This window comes from Eptatretus burgeri, chromosome 9 (genome assembly GCF_056783735.1).
Source record: "Eptatretus burgeri isolate ZD-2024b chromosome 9, Ebu_testis_v1, whole genome shotgun sequence".
Classification (NCBI taxonomy): Eukaryota; Metazoa; Chordata; class Myxini; order Myxiniformes; family Myxinidae; genus Eptatretus; species Eptatretus burgeri.
In genome coordinates, this window is record NC_140969.1 from 44655480 (window position 1) to 44683407 (window position 27928).

A 27928-nucleotide genomic window follows, 5' to 3' on the forward strand; every position below is an offset into this window, starting at 1 on the left:
GCATATGGAATTTCAATCTCTATTTGTGTTTCCCACTTACTCAGACTGTTAGAGCTTTACATAAAACTGGTTGGACTGAGTTTTTTTTCTTGTTTAGTTTTTGTTTTGTAGTCTACTAAAGTGGTTATCAAGATCCCTATGGTTACACAAGCCACACACATTTTTACCATACATTTTATCACGATTATTATAAGAGTGGGTTGAGGAATATTCAACAGTTTGCGTAGCTTCTGAGCTTTCTTGTTCTGTGGTCAATTCATGACATAATCTGATGACACTATGATTAGCACCTGGCACAGGCTAATCGGGAGTGCTACATCATGGAGACCGTCATCCTATGTTGAACATAAGCAGACCTCCCCTATTGATATGTGAATGTTAAAGGATTCTACCTTTGACCCAGTGCCCTGGCCAAGTTCAAAATTCCTTCCATGCATTGAGCACAGATTTGGCTGACCTTATAACATTGACTGGCTGTTTGACCATTTTACCTTCTGAGCAAGTTGCCCGTGCTGGCGCAGGATTCGAAACGTACATGGTAGGGCTGGGGGTGGGAAAAATGCCAATGGCATCTTCCGTCATCGGGCCGGCAAGCTGGGAGCAACAATTCGCATTTATTGCCACATCTGATGCAATTTAAATGCTCTAATGGCGGCGAGGTGCTCCGTTTGAAACTGTTTGCTCGATACATGGATCTTTAAGATGCCTTAGATCCGTAATAAAAATTTGTATTGTTGTCAAAGCCCATGACCAATTGCAAATTTATAGTAGGATTAGGATGTGTCCTGATCCATAATTACTACCATAGTCCCTTATAGTCATGTAAAAGGCAAGTTTCAAACTGTAGATCAGATCAGTTAATGGCACTGTTCGTACAGACTCGGAAAGACTGTTTTGGCTACAGCACCGGTCCAGGCCTTGTGTTGACCGAAGGTGGTAGGCAGCATAATGTGGGAATTAGAGATTAGCACATTATCATCAAGCGATTGTTTTCTATGTTATCTTGAATGTTTTTTTGCATGTTTTATATCATGTTTCCTGTGAATGCACGGTTGGAATTTTGAACTTAGCTGTTCGACAGTCACAACTACCCCCTTTTTATTCGGCCTCGAGACGAGGTCAACCATTTTGTCAAAGGCCTTCCAGGAAAAAAATTACTTTTCGGAGAAAGATGCATTTCAGGATAAGGTCCAGCAGTGCTGAATTGGAGCCATGAACTTCATCAGTGATTTTATCAACATTATTTGGGTTCGTAATTGTTTAGACGTATTTGTTTTTCATTTTCACATCTGAATATATATATTTTTTTGTATACATCGTCGAGGCTCATGGAAGAGCTGGAATTAGTTAGTATACTGAACAGATCCTCTCCCAATCCTGATAATATTAGTCTTCTTCGAATCATTAATCATGCACATTCGCTGTACATTTTGATAAACTGTATTTGTGTAAACATGTCTAGGTGGAAAAGCCTGTTCATTCTTGCCTAGTCCATGCGGTTGTGCCCTTGGAGGTGTTGCCTTGATGAGGTGCTGACATTTTAACATTACTATGAAAGTTTTTATACAGTTCCTTATTTTTGCATTCATCTCAGCTTCACAGTAGAGTTGTGTATATAAATCACACGGAGGTTGTAGGCATCATTGTACTTGTACATGAATTACAAGGACATTGGTTGACAATGGACAAACACTTGTAGTATATGGGATTTAAGTCTGGGTGGTCCACATCATGAGCCAGGGATTCAGATTGGAATGCTTGCAGGCCAACCAAAACAGAGGTGGCCTGTTACAGAGTTTGAAAATTTTCCAGCCTGAATAGTCAACTGTTACCGTATATTTTGCTCCATCTTTTATTGTGCATCAATTGTTTAAACTTCTTTGTTTTCTTTGGCTTAGTCTTTAAATTTATCTTTAAGTCTTAACTTGCTTTCTAACTTGTTTCTATGTTATTGCCAATATCTCTTCTTCATGTGTTTGCCAGTTGAGGTTTTTTTTTTTTTTGTGGGTTGGGCTGGCAGGATAGCCTAAAGGTATTCGCACACCTTTGAGCTGTCTCGCCTGAATTAAAATCTCAGCCGAGCCGTAAACTGCCATCTTGGTGTTTCGGATGCAGAGCAAGGCCTCAATACGTGGGTCGTCCCTCGGATGGACGTTGAACTGGGTGTCCCATCTTCCAGCATCGGTTAGTGAATAACAAAGGAAATTTGATGTCGGAGGAGGAAATTCGGCCCATCATGCCGACGCAATACCAACACCAGACTAAATAAATCCATCAATCGAACGACTTCATTTCATTGGGGGATGGGGTGAGGAGTGGGAATGAAAAAAGATTGCCAGACTCAGGGATATCACCAGGGAGTTAAAAATAAAAATGGTAAACTTTTTGTTTTTGTTATTTATTTATTATTACATTAAAGTTTAAAATCCCATGTTAAAGATAACAAATTCCAAATTCCTGCTTGATCCTACTTAGTCAAACATCAGGCTGGGCCAATTGGTTCATGAAAGACTAGGGCCAAACGTTCCCCGGCCGACCCCACGAAGGGGGAATAATTGTGGCCATGAAAGAACAACAATTTAATCCTCCTTGTATGATGTCCTTTAAGTCTTTCTTTTGGCTGCAGGTCGTTAGTTTTTTTTAACATTTCATACAAACCATTTTGTCCTGCTCATGAAACTTTTAGGCTGAACAGCACTGTTCATCCGGACTGATGTTGATGTGAACTCGTGAATATCTGTGTGACTATTGTAATACGCCTTTTGGCGAGTGTTCTCGGAAAATGCCCTCGAAAGACCTCTCCGTTTGCCCTTTTTATGCAGCGTCTAATGCTCGTGGAGGAGCTGAAATGCACACATGTGCAGACAAATACATGAGACAACACTGCCTTTGACTTCAGACAAACACAGCCGTTGAGTTTGGGGGAATTAACAAAACGTCCCGGGGAACTCTGCGCGGTGACACCATTCTTCTCTACTCACGAGGGAAACTGAGAATAAATTTCTTCCTTTCCATGCATGCCAACCTAGAGGGTTTGTCCATGCTCTATCCTCCAAATGCTGAGCATCAAACGACGAAGCAACACATACCATTTTAAAAGTCTGTGGTATGACTCGGCCAGGGTTGGAATCGAACGCTGTTATCATTGGATTGAACGCGCATGATGATGCCTAAGGTCAGAAGCAGACGCTTTAATCATTATGTCAACACTCACAAATTCGAGTGAATCTCACACGCTCCTCATGCAGGAGACACTTCCACGTGTCTGCGGATTTCCATGTTTTGTGAATCATTCTCATTTCCCTGAATCACCAAAACGACTGGTTTTGGATATGATGCGGATTTGGATATGACTGGATATGATGCGGATTTGGATATGACTGGATATGATGCGGATTTGGATATGACTGGATATGATGCGAATCCCGAAATGTTATTGTTACATTTGATTCGTGAAACTCTAGGTCTGCTCCGTGAGAAGCACAAAAAACTTATCTATGGATGCTTTCAATCAAGAAAGTTCCGTATAACCGGTTAAAAAAGTAGAGTTTGGAATCATACATTTCTAGCTTCCATGATTGCTGCAAAAATTTCCCTCTTTTACAGTATTTTTCCTCTTTATCTTTTCAAACTGAAGCATTATTTTCACTGTGTGACCCCCTTCTCACCTTTAGCACCCACAAGGCTTTAACACCTTCAACCATTATTAATTCTTCACAACTCTTCCTTACCCTACCCTTTTAAAGAATTTGCAGTACTCTTCAAAATTAAAGTGGTGTTCATAGAGAAAACGTTATTTCTGACGAAATCTGAGGTTTCAAGAGCTGAGGTGTGTGGACAGATCAAAGCTTCAGAATCCTACCAACTCAACCCTCTGGGATCCATCCATCCATCCATTGGAACCATACTCTGTGCAGAGCATTGGTGCTGCCTAAGCAGTCTCCATGGTTATTGGGCACAATCCTGGACGGGTCGCCACTCCGACATAGGATACCAGCGTGCTGGCACTCATTTTGCCGGCCTCGGAAAGATGACAGGCAGAGTCAACCCCACCTGGTATTAATTCAACAGCTGAGTGGGATTTAATTCCAGGATCCTAGGATCCCGAGCCCACCACCCTAACCATGAAGCCAACACCAGGCATCCTCTGGGATCATATATTATTAAATGTGTGTGGACTTGGTGTATAAGTGTTTGGTCAATTGTATCCATCTGAATTATTGCTAATTCAAGCACAGAACTATCGGTTTGCGTGAGCGGCACAAAAGAATAAAAACAAGAAGAAAATGGTTGATTTAATGGCCGTGAAAGATGAAACGGTGAAAAGACAGTAATCATGCAACAGCAGCAGTGGTCACGTGATCGGCAGCCATGCCATCTCATGACCTCAACTCGTGAGTTACTTGCCATCTGCGCAGTCTTGAATATTTCCATGTAAATGTCAAAACTTGACTACAGATCAAATATCTTGGGGATTCATATGAACTGGTTACCTAAAAGTGAGCACTAGTAGATTGAACCAGCCAGCTTAATGTCTAACTTAAGACAAGGTGATCTTGTGGTCCAATGTTCTGCTTGCAAAGCATCAAGGTGAAAGTTTTATTTTTCCTTCTGATCTTATTCATGTTGGAGATTAAGCTAATAAAATGCAACTTAAGCTTGATTATGATACCTCTGAGCTATCTTGTCAACTTGCATGGTATCGAAAACCAAACTAAAGACAAAGGCCTTTGTTGTTGCATAGAACTAATATCAGAAGTTTCAATTAAATTTAAGACACAAAGGCCTTTGTTGCTGCTTAGAACTAGGGTCAGAAGTTTCAATGAAATTTAAGATGCACTGAGAAATGGAAAAGAGAGAGAACCAGCAAAAGTTTCCAAGTTATCCCATAATTTTGTCTAATCGCATGAGCCAACTCAATGAAATGAAACTCAAGCAAATTGAATGATTTACATGAGATTTCCAGACGATAGGGAGTAAATTATTTTAAGGTTCAAATACTATGTGCTGAATTGCATCGTCAGTCCTGTACATGTGGGGGTGGTGCATGTACGCACACACACACACACACACAAACACACACATATATGTATATATAATATGAAAGAGCAGGAATTGCATTGTGAGCCTTGAATTCCCCCTGTGCGAGCTTGGAATTCCATCACGTAGTGGAACTCTAAGTGAGCCCCTGTGTGAGAATGCAGCACGAGCAGGAAGCAAGTGGGAGGAGTGTCTTGAAGGTTGCTTGGGCTTGCCTTGCCTGGGGACTTTGCTGCAACACAAAAGTTACAGGAGGGAACTTATGGCATGAGCAGTTAGTGGGCAATACACCAATGGCTTCTTTTTTATATATATATATATAATGGTGTAAAATGGCCAACAATGAAGGAGGCAATGACAAATCTGAGTTGTGTCTGCAACCTTTTCACCTTGATTCCTTCAATCTATTTGCATGATACCATTCTTCATTTTTGAAGTCTACTGTCCTTTTGAACACGTTTTGATTGTTTCCTATTCCGTCGTATTTGTGCCCCGGAGTGGATCGATTCTGAATTTGTTTCTGGGTTAGGCAGTGCCACTTACTGTGCTGACACGATGACCTAGAGGTGTGCACTCACCTCTCACCTGTCTAGCCTGGGTTCGAATCCCGACCCAGCTATAAGCTGTCATCCCGGTGTTTCACAGGCAGCGTGATTCATCAATGTATGTGCCATCCATCGGTTGAAAATTAACACGCACTCTCTTTTTACTTGTCCTTGGCTTAATAATTGGAGAATCTGTAATCGACAGCCTATCCGAAGCCTGGCTGCTGATTTAGATCCCACGGCATTCTTCACAAAGAGTAGGTGATAAAACAAGGTTTGAATGGGAATTTCTTTGCACCAATAAAGCAAGATTTTATGAGAATTCTCATTCAGCATGTGGTGGTTGGTCACCTTTTTTTAACTGAGGAAGGATTGTTGTATAATGAGGTGTTAGATTCGAGTTTGTAAAGCAGGTTTGCCCTGCACTATTGTATTAGACACATGTTAGTACAGTATGGTAAAAAAAAAACCCATGTTCCATGTGCCATGAACTTATGGTGAGTGCAGTTTCAGCAACTGAAGCTGGTTACTGGTATAAAACTGATGAACATCCATCAATGAGCGATAGAACATGAATATGAAGCTGCTCATCATATTTGACACACTGTTGGGATTTGTATAACTTGTTGCTGATGAGACCATGGAGTTCGGCGGCGACTCCGGGCTTCACTGTGCAAAGTTTGAGAACTTCGGGGCAAGTATTGGGCGAATGGATGGACATGGAGCAAGGGTCAAAATGTTCTCTTTTGTTACATATTTAAATGGCCCTCAATCGTTATTACAAAGACAAAATATACGTCAAGCCTGCTGAGATTTGTTGAACAAGTTGTGTGCATCAAGGCGAGCCAACTGATTGTTTAAACTCTTAAGAGCGCACGTAGGACTGCACCGACGGCCAAGTTTTAATTGTCGCCATTGTTGCGTTTTATTTATCTCGTGGTTTTGCTTTAATGCTTGCAAATGTCCCTGCAGCGCTTTTGTGGTCCAAGATATCACGATTGCAAGAAGAGGCCCTCATAAGGACTTTACGATAAACTCGTCGCTTTTACGCAAAGATAAGTGCACAGTGTATAAATCCAACAAGTGTTCCAAGTAACGGTTAACCATCCAGGAAGAGTTTGTGGCACAACAACGATGAGAGCCAGACTTTGTACAGCTGCCTGGCCGGACAAAGCTGCCATCCCATCAAACTGGATAAAACAAGTGGGGAGGCAAGTTTGCTTTCGCAGTCGACTTTCAGTTGCGATGCGAAACAGGAACGACGAGATGAGAAATGATCAAATATTTGGACATCACCGCAAAACCGGACACTCGGGGGCAATTCGCATGCCCAGGTGGCACGTACAATTCCCAAAACCCAATCGATTACCGTGTTCGTCCTTCCTCCCTTGAAGTCGGTTCACTACCTATGGGTTCGCTCATTCAAACAATCATGTCGTTTATCCTTGCACAAATGGTCCTGCCAACTGGGAAGCTCTTTCTGCTGTGGTTTCAAGTTTATTTATGCAGCTGCATTTGTGAGTAATGGGGGAAAAAAAGAAATCAAGAGTTACTGAGATTGCGAGTAAATTCCTCAGTTTGTTGTCATACTTGCACAGCTGTTATTAGTTTCCGTATCGATGTTCATTGTGTTGGTGAATCGGTTGGACAGAATCCAAAATGGTGTGGTTTAATATCGTGCGTCCAGCTGAATGACGGGTTAAATGATGATGCCAGTATTTCCATGCTTTGCTGACTATCTCCACGGCACACGTGGATGCATTGATTCTCCCCCACTCTGTTCGCAGTGCTCTTACTCGCAAAATGAAAAAAATAAAAAAAATAAAAGAGTGGAATTTCCCCAAGGAAGGATCCAGAAACTGAAGATAAAATAACTCTTTCTTTAACCAGATCTCTAAATGTCCTGATGGAGGACCTACTGGTAACTCTACACACTGCTCCATTAACATGATGATTACAATCATGGGATAAAGGAAGACTGTAGCCTTTTAAACTTTCCAATCGCTTCTGATTTGACCAACCAACTGGCCTGTTACATCCGTTATCATTCCCCTTGATCCTTTATCCCACTTTTTTATGGAACATCTATCCCCTGGGTGTGTACTTTGTGAGATTCTTCGAACTTCCCTATTTGATTTGGGATTCCTGAAATTATGTTGGTGTTTGACTTTTGATACGATGAACAATGGCCTGCTCATTATGGGAGTATGAGATAAAATGGGATGGGATGGCTGGAAGGTTTGGCAGAGGGGGCTGCTGTGAGGCCACATGCTGCGAGGGGAGGGAAAACCAACATAGCAGGGGAGTGGTAGAGAAATGGTGGTAACGACAAGCTTTCTGGGGAGTGTACAGAGGAGACTGGAGACTATAATGGAATTAAGTTTTAAAAAGGGAGGGGGGGCAGGAGAAGGGATAGTATTTTCAAGTTAAAAGAGAGGGAACTAATTCATTGTGCTGATTGTTCACTGTAACATTGCCTTTTCTCGTACCATAGTGGATTTTATTCCCATGGTGTCCAGTGTGAGGCTTCATCCTGTTTCCGGCTTGCTTGCTCTCCGTACATATAATGATAAAATGGTATTTTCATAATAATCTAGGCTTTTGCGCTCGTACCATGGCCAATGTAGGGATTTCCTACAATATATAATGTTTAGTCATGGAAAACGACACTGATGGAAGGGTTGTTGACCACAATGCCTCATCAGCACCATTCTCGATCTATAATGGCAGAAGAGATTCCAAGAGGGTTTGATGAGCTTCAAGCTTCAGCTCACCTTATCAGACATCTTGTCGCAGATAGAGATGACATAAGCAGTTATGGAAGTGGTAAGACGGGATGGCTTTGTGTAGGAACACAGGGGCCTCAGCTTGCGACTCTTGTTCATTCATTATGTGGATGGATTTCTGCAAAGGGCAAATGTGATCCCTACAAGTCTTCCATTTGCTGCTTCATAAGGAGGAAGACCCACAAATGTAGATAGTCAGGTAGCATTTTTCTTCACATTTCAGTCCAACAGTGAGCCCTTAACTACCATCGTATTAACAACATACGCGTGTAGATATCCATTATGAACTTTAACCATGGAGAGGAAAGGATTGGCAGCATTAAGAGCTTTTTGAGGACATTGGTTCAGGAAGCAACTCATTACTGCAGCCAAACCGAGGACTGCAAATCGTCAACAGGCGGATTTGGGCCAATGTAAGCCAAAATTATTCTAAAGCGATAGATAGCACTGGATTGTTAGCAGTGTGACTTGTGCAGCCTTCCTGTTTTCATGCAGCCTTGCCCACGAGCTTTCTTCCTTATGATTAAACTTTTCATTTCTGCTATCTGTAAAAGAGAGCCTCCCCCCCCCCACCTCCTCCTGAAACCCATAATTATCTTCCTTAGTCCCACATTCCTTACAGCCCTTTAATAGTTATTTTTCTCAGCACTTGCGTAGACTATCTTAAGGCTTTCAATACCTTTGACATCATTCTTTTCCTCTATCTGAATCTTGCATGTTGATTGTTTTCCAATTGGCTGCCTGTTGCTTTGCGGGGAGATGTGGAATCTAAAAAGGAGGACTCCCCGTGCCTGATCGTTTCATCCCCACTTATGCACTTTACAAGGAAACGCAAGAAAGGATGAGGCCATTTGGCCCATCATGCCCATGCTTCACTCACACCCCTTCGATTCAATATCTCGGTTTATTCATCCCGTACGCCACAAAAAGCACTGACTCATTGAAAACCCTCCATCGAACTGAACTTTGTTTGATTTGAAGTCTGCTCTTGCTCAGTTTAAGGGGTTTTTTTCTCAAGCTTGTGGTTTCAGTGTTGCTCTTCCTTGTGCAGATAGGCCAAGAAGAAGAAAACTCCATAACACGCAAACTTTGCAGATGAGAAATGTTTTTGAAAATACCCAAATTTGTTCTTTGTGCCGGTTGAAATCTGGTGCAGATGCCTGTGTTTGACGAAGTACAAAATCAGTTGATTTTGGTGATGACCAGAGAGAAAGCACGAGACCAGCGATGGTAATTGGGAATACACACAAAACGAGGTGAATTTGTGTTCCGTAATTTAAAGATTAGAATCCAGTAAGACAGAGTGGTGTTCGGGTTGTACACTTGCCTTCGATCCGTCTTGTCTGGGGTTAGAATCTTGACCTGACTAATAAACTCTAGGTTTGATGCTTTGCAGGTCGAGGGTGTAGCATCATAAAGAGTGCTGTCCCTCGGATGGACCTTCAGCTGGGTGTCCCCAAATTCCAATTTCCCACCACCTTCAATCGAACGTCTGGCTTGGCCAGCCGGTTCATGAATCTTTTGGGGGGAAACAAAACGTTCCCTTCTCCCTTCCTAATCCCACAAGTAAATGGGAATGACTCTTCCCATTAAAGTAGTTTGTAATTTCCAGATTAAAATTTCCAAAATTTCTGTTTCTCCGCAAATAACACACATCACGTTGGATTGATAATATGCTGCTAATGCACTACTTGTACGTGCGTCGAAACCTCGGTTAACAAAAAGACTGTTTACTTCCGAGTGCAACCTTTGAGTGCGATTTCCTCTCGTCGTTGCATTTTGCTTCATTGTGCTGTGTCTGCACAATGAGCAGATCTCTTGCAGCTGCAAACATATGGTGTAACAACTGGCCACATGCCGCTCACAGCAGGAATTCTTGGGGCCCTCAGAGCATGATAGGCAGGAAGCTGCACATTGAAATTAGGGGTATGGTCAGGAAGCTACAAAAATGTGAGCAAGGCATTGAAACGATGTAAGGGTTTGGGGAACCTTTACCTTAACGTGTGCTTATTATTAGGCTATCGTGATGATCTTTTTTGTAAAATATTTTAATCATGGTGCATGAGCTACTTGCCCAGGAGCTGTGGTAGAATGTCAAGAAAGTCATGCCAAGAGATACATAACTTTCTGAGGCATCTGGGAACAACGCCGGGGATTGGGTGGGTGGGAGTGGTGGGATCTGGGATTCAGGATGAAGCGGATTGAGGGAGAGCGATGCCAGGGTCTGGGGGCAGGGGGGGCATTAAGGGATACCATCTGAGAGCTATGTAAGTGTAAGGGGTGGGGGTGGGGTGAAAGGGTCTGGGAATCAGGAAGGGGGAGAGGGGATCTGGGAGCCAAGCCAAGGCTGTGATATTTTCTTTAATGGAGAAAATACAAAGCAAAGAATGAGTTTAAAGACGATGCTGTTTGTAGACATCACAGCCCTCCTCAGGAAGTTAAGTTGGGAGGCAACTGCACCTCAGCAGGAAATCCAAGTGCCATGGAACAATAATTGCCAGTGTTTGCTTTAAAGCTCATGTGAGGTTGTTGATCCCAGAACAGTCTGCAGTAGCACAAGGCCATGGTATTTTGTAATATGATGGCTTGTTGCGATCTCAAAATGAGAATGGAGATTTGAGGACATGATTTTTTTAACATTTATAAGATGGTTGTGCATTGTTCAAGGTTCGAGCATCATCCACATTGAAAGTGAGGGGTGAGGGTATGGCATGCCTGAAATGCCAGTCGGATTAGATGCTACCCAGAAGGGTAATGGGTTGAAGGTGAAAATTAAATCACTTACAACTCTTCAATCTTATCTTCTAAGTTTTCTATCCGTACCTTCGTTTTCACTTGCTTTGTTGAGGATGAATTGTTGACACCGGAGGAATTGGTTTCACCGTCAATCACAACTTTCATGGAAACTTCAGAGCGATCGGTTCTTGTTTTATTTTATTTGTGATGATGTGTCAGAAAAATATGTATCTTATTGGAATCAAAATCTCCAAATTTTGTGATCACCGTCGGATGCTTTGGAAACACAAAAACAAACTACGCGGCTCCTTTACAGACGATAAAATGAATGTGTGTTCCAGAACTTGACAGATATTGCAGGTTGTTACTTTTCGGTGATATACTACACAATGCTGTCGCATCAGGGAAGTTTTGAAACTCCCGGAACAACCCAGCGTGGCCCGTCAGCACTTTGATTCATCTCAGTCATGAACTCCCAGAGAAGGAGAAGTGATACAAATTATTTTGAAAGTTTATAAACTGAATTCGCAAAAAGAGGAAAGTTGAGAAAAACTTCTCCAGATATATCAAGTCAAAGCAAAAATTAAAAAAAAATTTAAAAAAAATTGGAAACCCGTTGATGCAGCCAAAATGATTCACCATGCCTTTCATTTATTTGTTGTTGTGGAGAACTTATTGTGGAAAGAAGAACTTTTTGTACTGACATTGAGAGAAAAAAAAATGGTAGGCACAGGAATTTTGGTGATGAGTTAGAAGGATTACATGATTGTGAAAATGATATTACAAATGTCAGATTTCTGTAACTTTGTTTGATGTTCTGCTTTGATTGATTGGAATGATTGATGATGTAATTATTGTTGTTATGGGACTTCGAACTTAGAAGATTCATGATTATTATTGTTTTTGTCATGGATATGTTTACCTCCGCCACCGAAGGTGATGGAGATTATGTTTTCACCCCTTTCTGTTTGTTTGTCTGTTTGTTTGTGTGCAGGATATCTCAAAAAATTGTTGTCGGATCTGGATGAAATTTTGTGGACAAGTTGGGTGTGTGACAAGGGCAAACTGATTATATTTTGGTGAAGATCCGGATCCGACTCCCAGAATTTTCTTCACCGATTCTTCACCATTGAGAGATAGGGCTAAAAAAATGATAGAGCACGGTATCTCAAAAAGGTGTGGACGGATTCGGACGAAACTTGGTGGACACGTTGGGTGTGTCGCAAGGACAAACTGATTCGAGCTTGGTGAAGATCCGACTCCGGATCTGGATGCGAAAATTATTTTATTTTTAAAGTGATTCCTCGCCATTGAGAGATAGAGCCAACAACGATATAGTACTGCATGGCATATTTCAAAAATGTATTGGGCCCGCTATGTTCTCGCGGATCGGGCATTACGCGGCGGAGGTATGCGCTCTACCGAATGCCCTTCTAGTTAATATTTGTAATGCTAGTCAAGTAAAGAGTAGTGAAATATGAATGAGATTGATTATTGTTGTGAAACTAATATAAGGTAGAGACAACATGCAATGCAACTCACCATGAAGGTCAGGAGCAGTCATCTTTGAGCAAAGATTTGTGCAGGCAAGGAAAAGCCAGCTCAAGCAGGTCGAGATCTTGGAAGCTATGGAAAGCCTTGTCATTGGTCCTTGAGGGATGAGCGGCTTACCTGTAATGCTAGACCAAAAGTGTGAGAACAATGATTGGTGTCAAGAGCTGGAGGAGGCTGGGCAAGAGAGAAAAGATGGATGCATGGGGGCAAATATGGTGATGTAAATGAGCACATCAGGGGAGTGACAATGGTGAAATCACTTCGCTGGGTTTGCATTGATGTTCTGCTCAGGGAGGTTCTCCCTTCCAAACCACAAAACTCTTTAAAGCTGTTGTGAGTTTATCTGAGCTCCGGCATCAGGAGAGACCGACTCAGTTATCTGGCGTATCATGATTGTTGGTGTGCACTGCACATTTTGTGAGCTTCTGTAAGGCCTTTCATCATGCTGGAGATCCCACACATGCGCTGAGGCTCACATCGTCCAAATCGGTATGGTTGGCATGGCGATTCTAAACAAACCACTGTTTCTAGGCACAATTGTGCTGTAACAATTTTATCATATCATCTTTTGGGTACTGCTTCTTCATCTGATTCACAATTGCCTTCGCTGTAAATTAGTCGTTTGCCTCTCCTGCTCACTACACCAGCAGGTGGATCATCAGGCTTAATACATCATTTCAAAGTGTCTGCATACCATGACTGCTGTACTGGTTTCACAGTTCATTGATTGTAAGCTTGTGTCATTTGGGAACTTGCTTTTATATACATACATCGTTAAGGATAGGTTTCAGATAATTTGGGTCAATTGTTTAGATTGTAAATAAACAGTTTGTTTTCTATCATCAACATTGTGGCACGAGTCCTATTTCTTTAGTATTTAGTTCAACTGTTTGCTCCAACCGCCCAGAATCCAGGCGGTAACCAGCTCCATGAATTGATGTGTGGTTTCCACTGCCTTGGGTGTGGTCGTGTGAGTGAGCGCTGTGGCTAGTCACCACCACTAAACACGCCATTATGATATATGATTTTGTACTTAGTTATGTAGATGTATTTTTATTTTTATTTTTACATAATTGTCTTCATGTGCTTACTGTATGAGATTGCAAGATACCTTTGTCTCCTTTGCGTTGCCTTTTTAAAATCTTACCATGCAAAAACTAAAAAAATATGTAAATGCAAAATGCCGGTAGATGGAGGTTCTGTTTTCACCCATGTTTGTCCATCTGTGTTTCTCTGTCTTTCTCTGAGCAGGATATTTCAAAAAGTTAGGGATAGATTTGGACAAAATGTGGTGGACAAGTTGAGCATGTGACAAGGACAAATTGATTAGATTTTGGTGAAGACCGGATCCGGATACGAGACTATTTTAAATTTTTTATAGTAATTCCTCATAAATGAGAGATGGGGCTAAAAACGATATATAGCACCATATCTCAAAAGTTTTGGATGGGTTATGACGAAAGTTGGTGGATGAGTTGGGTAGGTGAGAAGAACAAGCTCATTATATTTTGGTTAAAGTCGAGATGCAGATCTGGCCTATCAGTGGGATACAAAACATAAACTGTTCAGCCTGGTGGAGGTATGCACTCAACTGAGTGCCATTCTAGTTACCTCCGCCACCGAAGGTGGAAGAAAGTTATGTTTTTACCACTCTTTTTTTATGGACACTTGTCCAACCAAGATACCTCTTTTTATGAAGGTAATGCATTAAATCACACTTTTTCCACATCGTAACCCACATCAACCAAGTGAAAAATAAATTTTTACATATTTCTGAAAATTAATTAAAAACAAGTCTGAAGACGACGATGGTTCACGAGCGGTATTTGACGGTGTAGATTGTTTCAGAAGTCAAGGATGAGACAATGTGATAATTTTTGACCAAGTTATAAAAATGATCAACATGATATGGTACGATTGACGGGTTATTAACCGCAAAATGTCGAAAACCCGGTTTCGTTCAACAACTTTCAAATTTTGACCTTTGCATAACCTTTAAAGGTCACAAAACAATGTTGTGGACATTAAAATAAGGAAACAGGATACGTGCTATAGCTTATTGGAGTTAGTTCGTCGAAGAAGGTCGAAAACCCGGTTCGATTCCCACAACTTTGAAAATTTGAACTTTGTGGCCTTTAAAGGTCAAAGGTCAAGAATTATGACCTTTGGTGTAAAACTTCCTCTGGAACATTCTGGCAACGATATAACGTCATATAGGCTATATGGCATTTCGCACTCCTAGGATTATCCATACTTTGATGAAATCAGCGTAAAAACAAACTTGAAGGGGGCGCCACGGGCAAGGTGTTCGAGATAGAGCAAAATGGTTTCAAGACTTTAGGTGGGGAATGACCTCAAGATTATGCATAAAAAATTGTCATCCTCGCTCTCAAAGTTGGGGCGGTCGTATGATTTTTATTTCAAAATTCGCAATTTTCTAAGTTTTTGACCTTGTGACAAAAATGAAAAATCGGACAACGGAAAGTTTTAGATAATTCATTTTGCCATTCAAATACCGAAGAACCCATTCCATTCAGTCAATTCGCTAGGAGAAGATAGATTTTTAATCCGACTACCCCCTAAAATGGCTATTTTTTGGGCGTGGCTCCGCCCACAATGGGCATAGATATCGTGGATATGGAAGACATAGATATCGAACACATAACCAAGTTTCATCAAGATCGGATCAAAGTCCACGGAGTTATGCTCTGGACAGGCAGACAGACACACAGACATAACAAATATAGTGGTCACTCTGGCTGGCGCTCGTGAAACAACACAAAAGTAGAATATCTTGGTTGGATGAGTGTCCACCCCCCCCCCCCCTGAGTCTATATGCTTGGTGGAAGCACATTTGACAGCAATTACAGCTATGAGTCTGTTGGGATAGGTCTCTACCAACATTGCAGACCTTGATGTGGCAATGTTTGCCCATCTTCTGTACAAAACTGTTCAAGCTCAGTCAAGTTGCGTGGGGAGTGTTGATGGACAGCAATGTTCAAGTCATGCGACGGATTTTCGATTTGAATTATCTTTTTGTTCCTTAGCCATTCCAGTGTAGCTTTGGCTGTGTGCTTCGGGTCATTGTCGTGCTGAAAGGTGAACTTCCGTCTCAATTTCAGCTTTCTAGCAGAGGGCAGCAGGTTTTCCTCTCAGATTTTTCTGTATTTTTCTCCATCCATTTTCCCTTCTATCCTGACAAGTGCCCCAATCCCTGCTGATGAGAAACATCCCCATAACATGATGCTGCCACCACCATGCTTCACAGTAGGGATGGTGTTCTTTGGGTGATGTGCTGTGTTGGGTTTGTGCCAAATGTAATGTTTAGCATTTAGGCCAAAAAGTTCCATCTTGGTTTCGTCAGACCACAAAACCTTTTGCCACATGGCTTTTTAATCTCCAGAGTAGTTTTTTTGCATTCCTCAAACAAGACTCAAGGTGGGCATTTTTGAGTTATGGCTTCCTTCTTGCCACACTACCATACATCCAGACTTGTGGAGTGCTTGGGATATTGTTGTCACATGCACACAGTGACCAGCCTTTGCCATAAGGGCATGTAACTCTTTTAAAGTTGCTATTGGCTTCTAAGTGGTGGCCACTCTGATCAGTCTCCTCTTTGCTTGGTTATCCAGTTTGGAGGGACGGCCTGATCTAGGCAGGGTCATGGTGATACCATATGACTTTCACTTCTTAATGATTATGTTGACTGTGCTCCAAGGGATATTCAAGACCTTCTAAATATTTTTTATACCCAGCCCTTGATCTGTACCTTTCCACAACTTTATCCCTGAGGTCTGTTGAAAGCACCTTCATGGTCCTGGATGACTCTTTGCTGTGAAATGCACTACCCAGCAGAGGAAACCTACAGGAACAGTTGATTTCCCTTGCCGGAGGAGAGGGTATTGCATTTGGGTCTGTTTGTTTGTTTCTCTGTCTGTCTGTCTACACATAACTTTACTGTTTTTCTCTGCAATCACTTGTCGGATTGAGACAAAATTTTCACCACAGGAGGGACGACACATGTGGAATGTTATATTGATAATTATGATGTCATAGGTCATGTGGTGTGGCAGCCATGTTGGATTGAAGAAAAATAGTAAATAATGTTTTCTCTGGAACTGCCTTATCAATCGATGTGAAACTTCAAAATTATGATCCAATAGTGATGGGGGAATACATGTTTTAAATTTCAAGTTGATCAGAGGCATGGTCTGATAGTCAGAATTATTTAATTTTCTGGATCTAGGTTCTTTTTATTTATTTATTTTGAATCAGGCTCACTTGGCTGTGCCTGGATGGGTTTGAGGGTGGAGGAGTAACGGCTGAAACCTGAATCCTATCCAGGTTCCTCCTGATGACTTCATCATTGCTTTTTGCTTGTTTAGGTTCCTTCTGATTACTCCAATGCAGGATTGTACCTATTTGGTCTTCCATTTTATTTGAATTGAATTTATTTTAATCCCATTCGAAATTCAATTGAATAATAATAAACATCATGGCTCAGGGTCAGGTGTACGATCAAAGCGGGGTTGCATCAAAGAAGTACGTCTTGGTACCCGGTCATCACTGCCAGCAGTTATAACATGGCAGTTCTAATTATGGAGCACACCAGTGCACAAACCCCACACAAAACAAATCCTGGTGAGGGCCTGAAATCTGATTATTTCAGAATAAAACAAGAAAAAGAACAATCAGAAGCATGGCAATGTAACACAGGTGGTGGCCAATTCACTTGGTGTGTGATTTTGAAGGTGATTGGTTACACCAGAGCTAATTTACAATTGATATTATAAAAGGGGGGTGGACACTTATCTAATCAAGATATTCTAGTTTTGCATTCTTTGTTAATTTTCTGAAATTTGTTGAATTTGTTTTTCACATGGAAGTTGTGGGGTACAATGTGTAAATAAAGGTGGAAAAATTCTGATTTAATGCAGTTTAATTCCAGGCTACAAGGCAACAAAAGATTAAAATTTGGAAAGGGGGTCTAGGCTTTCTATAGGCACTGTATATAACATGTTAACATTGAAATACAATTAATGTGGTGTGAATTAAACAAAAACACGACTTTTAACTTTTTATTCCAAATAGCGAGATAAATATAAAACACAAGACTTAGCTTGGGATGATGATGATGATGATGATGATGATGATGGAGGTTAGCGAGATGTGGATGTGGAACTTGCCATGGCTGTTGAATCATCAGGAGCACGACAAAGTCACCTGCTGCATTACCACATATAAGAAGGCTAAAACGGAAGGTACGAGATGGCATCCTTTTCCAAAAGAATCCTGTCTCTTTGGCGTTAAAAACCTGCTCCATTATAACTCCTTCCTTCGTATTGGTTAGTTCCATGAGCCATGGTTAAACTTGAGCCTTCAGCCCCAGGTGCCTCGTGAAAACGTTGGTAAATCCACAATGATTTTTGCCGTATCAGTGGTCCACTCAAAGTGCGAGTAAATCCATAATTGGTTCTCTCGTGCACCCGTTCACTCAAAGGCAAATGCCACACTTTCACTTCTTGCCGACGTATCGAACAACTCGATTTTTTTTCGCACAATGTCATAACCTTTCTCAGCCTCGGCGCGATTAATTTCGTCCATCGTTTTACGTTTGGGTGGTATTATTAACGGTTTTGTGTCTACTGGATCTTGTAGATCCAGAGTTACAGGATCTACGTATGTAATTTCCAGTTCGATGACGATTCATGATTAAACTTAGCTTCATTCCCGTATGCTGGTCTGATTACTAGAATTACCGGTGCATGAGAAACAAAACCAGAGAGTTGGTGTCAAAGCCACCCAATGCTCGCCTGTTTATACATTTATCGATTTTAAAAGACTAGTCTAATCATATTTTTTATAAAGCATTGCAGTGAAGTCTGATACAAATAATTTTAAAGCAATATATGTATTTGTATATTGTAATCAGTAAAAAAAATAGTGTGGTAGATAAAAACATTAGAAAGGAAACTAGTATAAACAGGTGAGCATTGGGTGGCTTTGACACCATCTTAGGTTGAAATTAAAAATTTTTTTAATAATTTGTTAATTTCAACTTCACTACACCAATAGTATACCCCAAAGGAACCTCCATGCCAAATATCAGCATCCTAGTACACATATTAAATGAATGGCAAGTTTCAAAATAACTTGCACCAAAAACTTTAACGTTGATGTGCTACAAAACAGGTCAAAAATTTAAAACATTTGAAATTATTTTTTAATTTCAACTTCACCACATCAATAATATATCCCAAATGAACCTCCATGCCAAATATCAGCATCCTAGTACACATATTAAATGAATGGCAAGCTTCTAAATAACTTGCACCAAAAACTTTAACGTTGATGTGCTACAAAAGGTTGCGTTCAAAACAGGTCAAAAAATTTTAACATTTGAAATTCTTTTTTTAATTTCAACTTCACTACATTAATAATATACCCCAAAGGAACATCCATGCCAAATATCAGCATCCTAGTACACACATTAAATGAATGGCAAGCTTCTAAATAACTTGCACCAAAAACTTTAACATTTTCACGCTGATGCTCACGCCGGGGGTATCGCTGAAGCTCTGTGTTCTTCGAACAGGTGAGCTAAAAACCAGTCTCGTAATGAGAAGTAATCGCACACACGGACGCAGTTTGGTTTCTGTTATTGACTGTTGTGTGGCTTCTAGATGTTGTAGATCCAGTATCACAGGATCTACGTGTGTAATTTGCTGTTCGATGACAATTTGTTATTATTAAATTTAGGCTTGTTCCCATAAGCAGATGTGATTACCGCAATTAACGGTGCACAAGAAACAGCAAAAGGCTCGTAATCGTACACACGGCCACAAACAATAACTAATCTCAGCTCAAAAACCACGATTGGCCGAAATGAAATCCCGTGATAACGAAATAGTACCTCAAAGGGTGGAAGAGCTCCTTGTGAGCCAACGACTATCCATATCTAGTGCCCACCAGTGCCTGCGGATGTCCTCCTGCAGTTGGGTTGCTTTTTATTAGGAGGTTGGTGGCAGGATTTGCACTTCGGTCACCGTAAAACCCTCATTCCGCAAAACATATGAAAAGCACAATAAAAAAATCTGAAAACCTACTCCGTGGGAGTATCTCCTGTGCAGCTCCGCAGGGCAGCTCACCGGATAACGGGATTGGGGCAAAGCCTTTGGGACCCCAGTCTATAATGACATGGGGAAAACCATGGGGAAACCTTCCTGGGTCAGATTGCGGTGGTGTGTGTCGGAGTGGTGCTGAGGTGTTGTCCACCAGATGGCGATCTCCTTGGGTTAACCTGAGGTGGTCCCATAGGGTGGGTGCCTGGAATGTGCTATCCTGAAGAGAGGATAATCACCTGTCTCTGTTATCATCTGAGCTCAAGCGTTTGGACATCAGTATTGCAGCACTCTGAGGTTTGGAAACCGGATTGCAGCGAGATAACGGTGGGTCCACTATTAGTCTGGTCGCTCTGATGGTCACCATGCCCAAGGAGTTGATGTGGCTGTGTCCAATAACCTGACTCCAATGACACTTGAGGTAACACCGGTTAATGAGCGTATTATGAGACAAAAGATTCGTCACTCTTTGGGTGTCATTTCCCTGTCAATGATCTCACCATGGAGGACACATTCTATGCCACGCTCAAGTCTGTGGTTAATCAGTGCCCCAGGCGCGATACTTTTTGAGTCTTGGGGGATTTCATTGCATCGACTTGAACAGATAGGGATGGTTCTGAGACATGTGTTGGTCCCCATTGGTCTGGAACTGTGAACCAGAATAGCACTAAGTTCCTTGACTTTGCAAGAAGTCATGGACTGAGGATGGCTGGTTCATGGTCTCAGTGCCCACAGGCTCATCACTGGACTTGATATTCCAACACTGGTGGTGTGACAAAGGAGATTGACCATGTGCTTGTTGATGGTCGCTGGAGGATGATCCAGAACTGCAGGATCTACCGGAGTGCTCAGTTCCTCAATACTGACCACCTGCTTGTTGAAGCAACTCTGAAGTTGCACCTTAAATCCAGGAGAATGGTACCATCCCAGCCAAGGCTGGATGTTGGCAAGCTCAAGGATGAGAGGGTAGCTGAGTAGTTTGCGAACAGGATGAGTGGAGATTTGGGGGGTCTGGATGCTTTTGGGAATCCTGAAGAGTTGTGGAGCGCCTTCAAGACCACCGTCCTTGATGTTGCCAGTAAATGGCTTGGAACTCAACGAAAGGAGAAGAAGAATTTTGTCTCAAGGGACACTGGATACTATTGACCAGTCACAGGGCCAGGCTGAATGGTAGAGCTTTGCTGTTCAGGCAGCTGAGGCGTAAAAGTGTACGTGCACTAAGGGTGGACAAGGAGGCCTATGTGCGAGGAATCTGTGAGGGGGTAGAGCATCACCTAAGGTCAAGTGATTCTTGTGTTGCTTACAGGAGAATTCATACATTGCCTTCCTGCAAGCCCATCCCTTGCTGTACTAAAGTTAGAGCGGTGGGTGGTGGGCTCTTTACAGAGGAGTCTGAAGTGAAGGCCCGCTGGGCCAGTTACTTTGAGCGGTTGTACCAGGCTGATCCGCCAGCTGTCGAGTTGGATGTCAGGGATGTTACTATCCCAATTGCTGACCCTCCAATCAACTGTGATTCACCTTCGTTTGTGGAAACAGACTACGGTGAACCGGTTAAAATGGGGTAAAGCTCCTGGGATCTGTGGCATCCATGCTGAACTTCTCAAGGCTGGTGGAAATGCTGTACTCATGTAGTTGCATGCAGTTCGATGCTCTGTTTGGAACACAGGTATCATACCAACAGACTGGAAGAGGGGCCTTGTTGTCCCTCTCTAGAAAGGCAAGGGTGATTGCCAGGCCTCCAACAACTACCGAGGGATGGCGCTGCTCTCAGTGCTGAGCAAGGTCTTTGCTCGGATAATTCTTGTTCGGGTTCGCCACCATCTCCTTGAGCACCAGAGTCCAGAGCAGTCAGGCTTTACATCAAAGAGGTCAACGATTGACTGTGTGCTTGCTCTTAGAGTCCTCACCGAATGCAGATGAGAATTTTGGCATGGGCGGTTTGCAGCCGATGTTGATCTCTGTAAAGAACTTGATTCAATGAATCAGGATGCCCTCTGGAGGATTCTTGGTCTTCGTGGGGTGCCACCAAAACTGATCAATCTGATGTCTGAACTCTACTCTGGTACTGAGAGTGCTATGAGATGTGGTGATACCATCTCAGTCTTATTTCCAGTTGTGACTGGAGTCCGTCAGGGGTGTGTACTGGCCCCACACTTTTCAGCACTTGTATGGACTGGATTCTGAGGAGGATGTCAGCGAGATCAATCTGCGGTGCATCGTTTGGGAATGTCAAGATCTCTGACCTTGATTTTGCAGATGATGCATTCATCTTTGCGGAGACTCTGGATATCCTTTTGGGGGTCCTTGAGGTGCTAAATGAGGAGTCGGAGCTGCTGGGATTACTGGTGTCTTGGGTCAAAACTAAGATCCAGGCTTTCAATGACATATTGGATGCTGCTATCTTATCTGTTCCTGTTTGTGGTGAGGATGTTGAAGTCACAGAGAGATTCACTTACCTTGGCAGTGATATTCATGTCTCTGCTGACTGTGAGCCAGAAGTCAACAGACGTCTGGGTCGGGCTTTGGGAGTCATGAATTCAATGGATCATGGTGCGTGGTGCTGCCAGTATCTGTGTGGGAGGACGAAAGTTGGAGTCTTCAGGTCCTTGTTGCTTCCAGTCTTGTTCTACAGATGTGAGACTTGGACTCTGACCAGGGATCTGAGATGGCGACCTAATTCCCTTGGTACCATGTTATTTCGGAGTATCCTTGCCTATCACTGGTCAGACTTTGTGTCCAACGAGCGGTTGCTGAGAGAGAGACTCAAATGAGATATGTTACCTGGATAGTCCATGAGCGTCAGTTGCGGCTGTATGGACGTGTGGCTTGTTTTCCTAATGCTGATCCTGTTCACAAGATTCTCTCAGCGAGGGAGCCTCGTGAGGGAAGGAGGCCAATGGGCCGACCACATGTCTCGTTGTTGCAGCAGCTTGATCAGCATCTCAAGGAGATGGGGATGGGCCAGGCATCTGCCTGGGGGATGGCCGGACGGAGACCCCTGGAGTGAACGCAGCAACGTGCTGCTCCGGCGCATCATCCCATACCTGACCTGATAACGAAATCGGAACACAATGCATTGCCCGCGATTGGTAGATGCCAAGATATTGGAGGGTTGTGTGTGTGTGTGTGTGTGTGTGTGTGTGTGTGTGTGTGTGTGTGTGTGTGTGTGTGTGTGTGTGTGTGTGTGTGTGTGTGTGTGTGTGTGTGTGTGTGTGTGTGTGTGTGTGTGTGTGTGTGTGTGTGTGTGTGTGTGTGTGTGTCCAGGCCATAACTTACCATTTGAGCCTTTGTCATCAAATTTTCAACAAACCTTTATTATGAGAATATGGAGAACACTATTTAATAATTGGCTCAAATTGTCAAAAGGACAATGTCATAGTTAGTACAAGTAGCCCTTCTTAGCCCATCCGCCACGACGCAGAGCGAGTCGGCCGGGTTTTTTTAGTCGCTCCCATGTTACCTTATTAGTTTACCATTTGTAGTTTACCTTTGTAGTTTACCATTTGAGCTTTTGTCATGAAATTTTCAACAAACCTTTCTTATGAGAACATGGAAAACATCGATATTATACAGCAGGAGTGTCTGTATGTCTGACTGTCCATCCCGAACTACTCCCTCAGTTTTGGGGTTAGCTCCGCCAAACCTTCTGTGGAGTGTTTGTAATCTAGTATTTTGTTATATTAATGATGTCGTATTAATTATCTCCCACCAACCAACGAAGTTGGCGGGGGATATAGAAATGGGTTCCGTCCGTCCATAAGCGCGTCCGTCCGTCAGTCACATTTCGTTTCCGCAGCTTAACTACAAATCCCCTCAAGATATATTTACGAAATTTGGTACACATATCAAGCAAGTGGTGAACTGGTGCCTTTTGATATTTCGAGATTTCCCCCAAAAAATTTTTCAAGTCACTTTCCATGGAAACAAGTTGGGTATTAAGAAATAATTGAGGTTAACCTTAGTTTCCAGAGCATAGTTGCAAAACTATGAACTATTTCTTTATGAAATGTTGTACACACATCAAGAATAAATTGAACTGGTGCCTTTTGCTACTTGTCCTCATTTACTATGGCGGGGGATATCGAAGACTTTGTCTTCGACGGATGCCAGTTTGTGATTGGAATGATGCTGTTTGAAATGAAAATACAGAGAGATGGAGTTTCAAGCAGAATGAGGGAAATAATGTGAGGGTTTCTACCAGTGACATTCGTGGATTCGGTATTTGCAGATTCACCATATTGTGACTGTATAAATATTACCCACTTGACTTCTGTTGGGGGTCCGCCGCAGTAAGTTTTTTTTTTTTTTTTTTGCCCAAGTCCTTCACGAACCAGCTGTCCAGCCCCCTTACCTCCTGTGGTTGTTGTTTAATAAGTTTTACCATTTTTATTTTATTTTATTTCATGTTTTTTTTTTTGCTGCTGTGTTCATCAAGTTTAATCTGAGTACGAAGCAGATGCAGATGGGCTTTGCATTTTGCGATGCTTTCTCGTTATTTCTATTGTTCTTATTGTTGGATTCTGTTAATTTTCATGATGCTGCTTTGACTGTGAAAGTTTCTCATACATTGGCTGCTGGCATAACTTAATCCTTTGGTTCGATTGTGGTGACAAATGGCTGCAAAAAGTTTCTCCTTGAACCGTTGCATTTCTTTGTTTTACAAATCCATATTTTTATTGCCTTCTTTAGTTTCCACTTTTACACAAGTTGTGCAAAGAATTGCAAAAAGTCTCCTAGGAGAAAGTGATTTCTGGCGAAGAACATTTTTTTGATGAAACCTTCCCCCAAAATGCCATACTTTTATTCAAATTTGCTAGACAGTTGTTTTTTTTTTCATCAACCAAAACAGTCGTAGCATCAGCAACATGTTATCATCACAATTACTTGTATTAATCCGTTGATTTGGTATTCCTAACAGCGCATGTTTTCATTTCTGTCCCCAGGTTTTGTGCTCCTCTTCAAACATCCCATCAGCCTGCCACTGACTATGTTTCTTCGTTCACATATATTTTGGCTACTGTTGCTTCCAAATCTATCTTTCCCAATGCAGGCCTGGCCACGATCGACCATCCGCATCTTTGAAAATACGTCTTTCTACAATCTTGCTGTGGCCTCCACATCAGGAGATGTTTTTGTGGGTGCAGCTAATGCTATATACCAGCTGTCTTCATCACTTGAACTCAAAGGCATGGCAAAAACAGGCCCACGGCTGGACTCTGAGATTTGCCTATCAAACTTCGAAGAGTCAACTGATTGTAAAGACCTTACACTCACGAACAATCGAAACACTCTTTTGCTCGTCGATGCCCCCACACAATGTCTCATCTCATGTGGAAGCCTCCATTTTGGCATCTGTGAAATCAGAAACATCTCAGATGTTGGGCATTTACTCTATTTTGAAAAAACTCATACTTTTAGCCAGGTTGTTATTTCAACAGATCCCAAGGAGCCTGCAGTAGCATTTGTGGGTGGAGGAATCCACCAACACCATCTTTTTGTGGGTACCAGCCCGGGCCGACACAATGTGATGCCTTTCTCAGTACGACTTTTCTTAACAGATGCTAATCTGTCTCGCCAGAAGGCTTTCACCATCCTTGATGAGAGTTCTTTCCCTGGCGATCCAGGAAACTACAAGCACCATTTCCTACTTGCTTTTCTCATGAATGATAAAGGATACTTCCTCTTCACCCGGCAAGAAGCACCCGGTGCCGGTGAGCGGTACCGCACATATGTGGCTCGTTTATGCATGCTTGAGAATCCATTTTTATCACACCTCGAGGTGCCACTTGCTTGCAAACAAGGCACAGAGACATTTTCCGTAGCACGTGCAGGCTTCTTTGGACCTCTCGGTGCTGAGCTCGCTGCACAACTGCCTGGAAGGCAACCAAAAGCGAGTGGAGAATCTGCATTATATATCGAGTTTGGGTCATCGCTGACTAGTGAGACCTCTGCGCTCTGCGTCTTCACATTGAGCCAGATAGACAACACTGTGGAAGAGATACGTAAGGCGTGCTACCATGGTGATGTCAACAAGGCCAGGACGGAGTACGTTCACTCTGTTCATTGCAAGTTGCAAAGTCGGGTAAGTCATATACAGCAGCTTATAATCAAATGGAGAACCAAAGCATTCAGCACTTCTTTGTGATGTGATCAGACAGAACGATTATTGCTAAAATGTTGTCATCCGGATTCTTTATATCATCTGCCCGTTACATCAAAAGTATCGACCAGATGACATACAGAATGCAGCAACTTGCAAGTAAAGATGGTTTGGCTAGGCAGAGTCATTGAGGGTGTAAAAAAATTGTTGGTGAGGTCGGGGTGACATGAGATGGTGGTGCATTGCCTGCTTGAATCCCTGTTGGGAAGTGTTGGATAGAACAGCCAAAGGCAGGCGATTATACAGAATGGAGAAGCGAGGAACAAAAGAGATGAGGTTTACAGTCAGCCTACATTTTGGAAGTTTAATGATGAGGGGGTTACTGGAAGAATGCATACTTCATGCAGTTGCTGGGCAGTGTCAGAGGGCCAAGAGAGCAGAGGGAGCTATCTCTACAGGTGGTTCAAAAAAACCCGCAGAGGCCACTGATCTCTGTGATGTGAGAGCAACAGGCCCTCTGCTTGGCCTCATCATGGGAGATGCAAATAATGTTGAGAGCTTTACGTTCCACAGAATCCTGCAGACAAATGTGATGCTGGGGAGCCAGTCCATAGCATAGAGCAGTAGTCCATTGAGGTATGAACCAATGCCTTGTAGACTGTGAGTAGCTCTGATTTTCCAAGCAGGGAAAGTCTTGGATTGAGAGGATGGCCAGTTTGTGGCTGGATTTAGAAGGACAGCTTTGCTATGTGGTTGGCCCAGGACATTCTGGTTTTCCCAAGCTGTGAAATGTCCTGGTTTTTGAAGGAAGTGCTGTTGTATAGGAAAGAAATCCTGTCGCACAGGGAAAAGCTCGAAAAGCAGAATCAGGAAACAGTTTCATCCACAAGAGAAGAGAGGATGAATGAATGGAGCTGACCACTGTGTAATTTTTAAGAGGTAACAAGAGCTCAGTCACTGATGACAAAATAAATGCCTTATTTGGTTTCTTTCTTAGTTTCTATTGCTGAGAAAATTGTATGAAACAATTCCACAAGAATCTTGTTTTAACCTTTGATTAATTCCACACTAACCATTTAGTTGTGGTCCATGGTGCTGATTTATTTTTGTATACAAAGTCGAGGCTCGTGGAAGAGCTGGAACAAAGAATGCATCAGGACACAACAGAACAAAAGGAACAACAGAAAGAGAAGGGGGAAACACCAACAGCAGGACTGAGGAACAAAACAGATAGAGCTGAACAAACAATGGATGCGGGTAAAAATTGGGGGAAGAGGAGGATGCAGGGGGTGGACAAGATAGATACAGAAGCAAACTATCAGGAAGGAAAGACTGGAACTTTAGAAAGAGGTGAGATTGGGGAGGAATAATGGAGGTAGAAAAGATCATCACTTTGGATGGGGAATGATCTGAGATGGTAGTGAATAGCTGTCTTCAAGATATGAAGGAAGGAATGATATTGAAGAGAATGTGGATGTTGGTTCCACGTGGGGGGGGGGGTGAACAAATGAGGAGGTGAGCAGTGATCCTGGATTTGGGCCGTTTCACTGGGAGGGCATTGCTGGTGGACCATGTGTGTCCTGCAAAAACGTTTGGAGGGACATATCACAGAAAGAGCAGAGGGTGCAAGACCAGAAAGGAGGTGGTAGAAGACAGAGATAATACAGAGCTGGCAGCAATGGCAAAACGATAGGCAACTGGAATCAGCTTCATCGTGGGAGATTCCAATGATCTTTAAGGTGTTGTTTTCCACAGCATCAAGCTGAGCAAGGTGTGAGGCAGTGGTGCCAGCCAGAGGGGAGAACACTATTCCATCAAGCTATGGATGAAGGCGTTGTTGGTGAATGAGACTTCAGATGTGTCAAGGAAGGACTTTGCATGACGAAGGATTCTCAGTTGGCAGCTGGCTTTGGAGGCCAACTTTGAATTATGGTTTGCCCAAGAAAGATCATGGCTGATAGTGAGACCCAAGAGTTTGAATGAATGAACTTCAAGAGGATTGGAAAGTAAATATGAGGGTTTGCCAGACAGTCCTTTAGGAGAGAG

General features: G+C 42.5%; 1 protein-coding gene across 5 annotated transcripts in view; it reads left to right on the plus strand.

The window, feature by feature from the left end:
- Nucleotides 1-27928, plus strand: part of LOC147020032 (plexin-B3-like) — a 147726-nt gene that overhangs the window by 16399 nt on the left and 103399 nt on the right. For 4 of the 5 annotated variants that reach the window (XM_085894979.1, XM_085894982.1, XM_085894977.1 and 1 more), the window contains exon 2: nt 24726-25864. In XM_085894979.1, coding sequence (XP_085751105.1) covers nt 24770-25864 — 1095 coding nt within the window. In that variant the 5' untranslated portion in view covers nt 24726-24769. Of the gene's footprint in view, nt 1-12634; nt 13151-24725; nt 25865-27928 lie in introns of those variants that run through there. The other variant, XM_085894981.1, reaches the window with a different exon arrangement.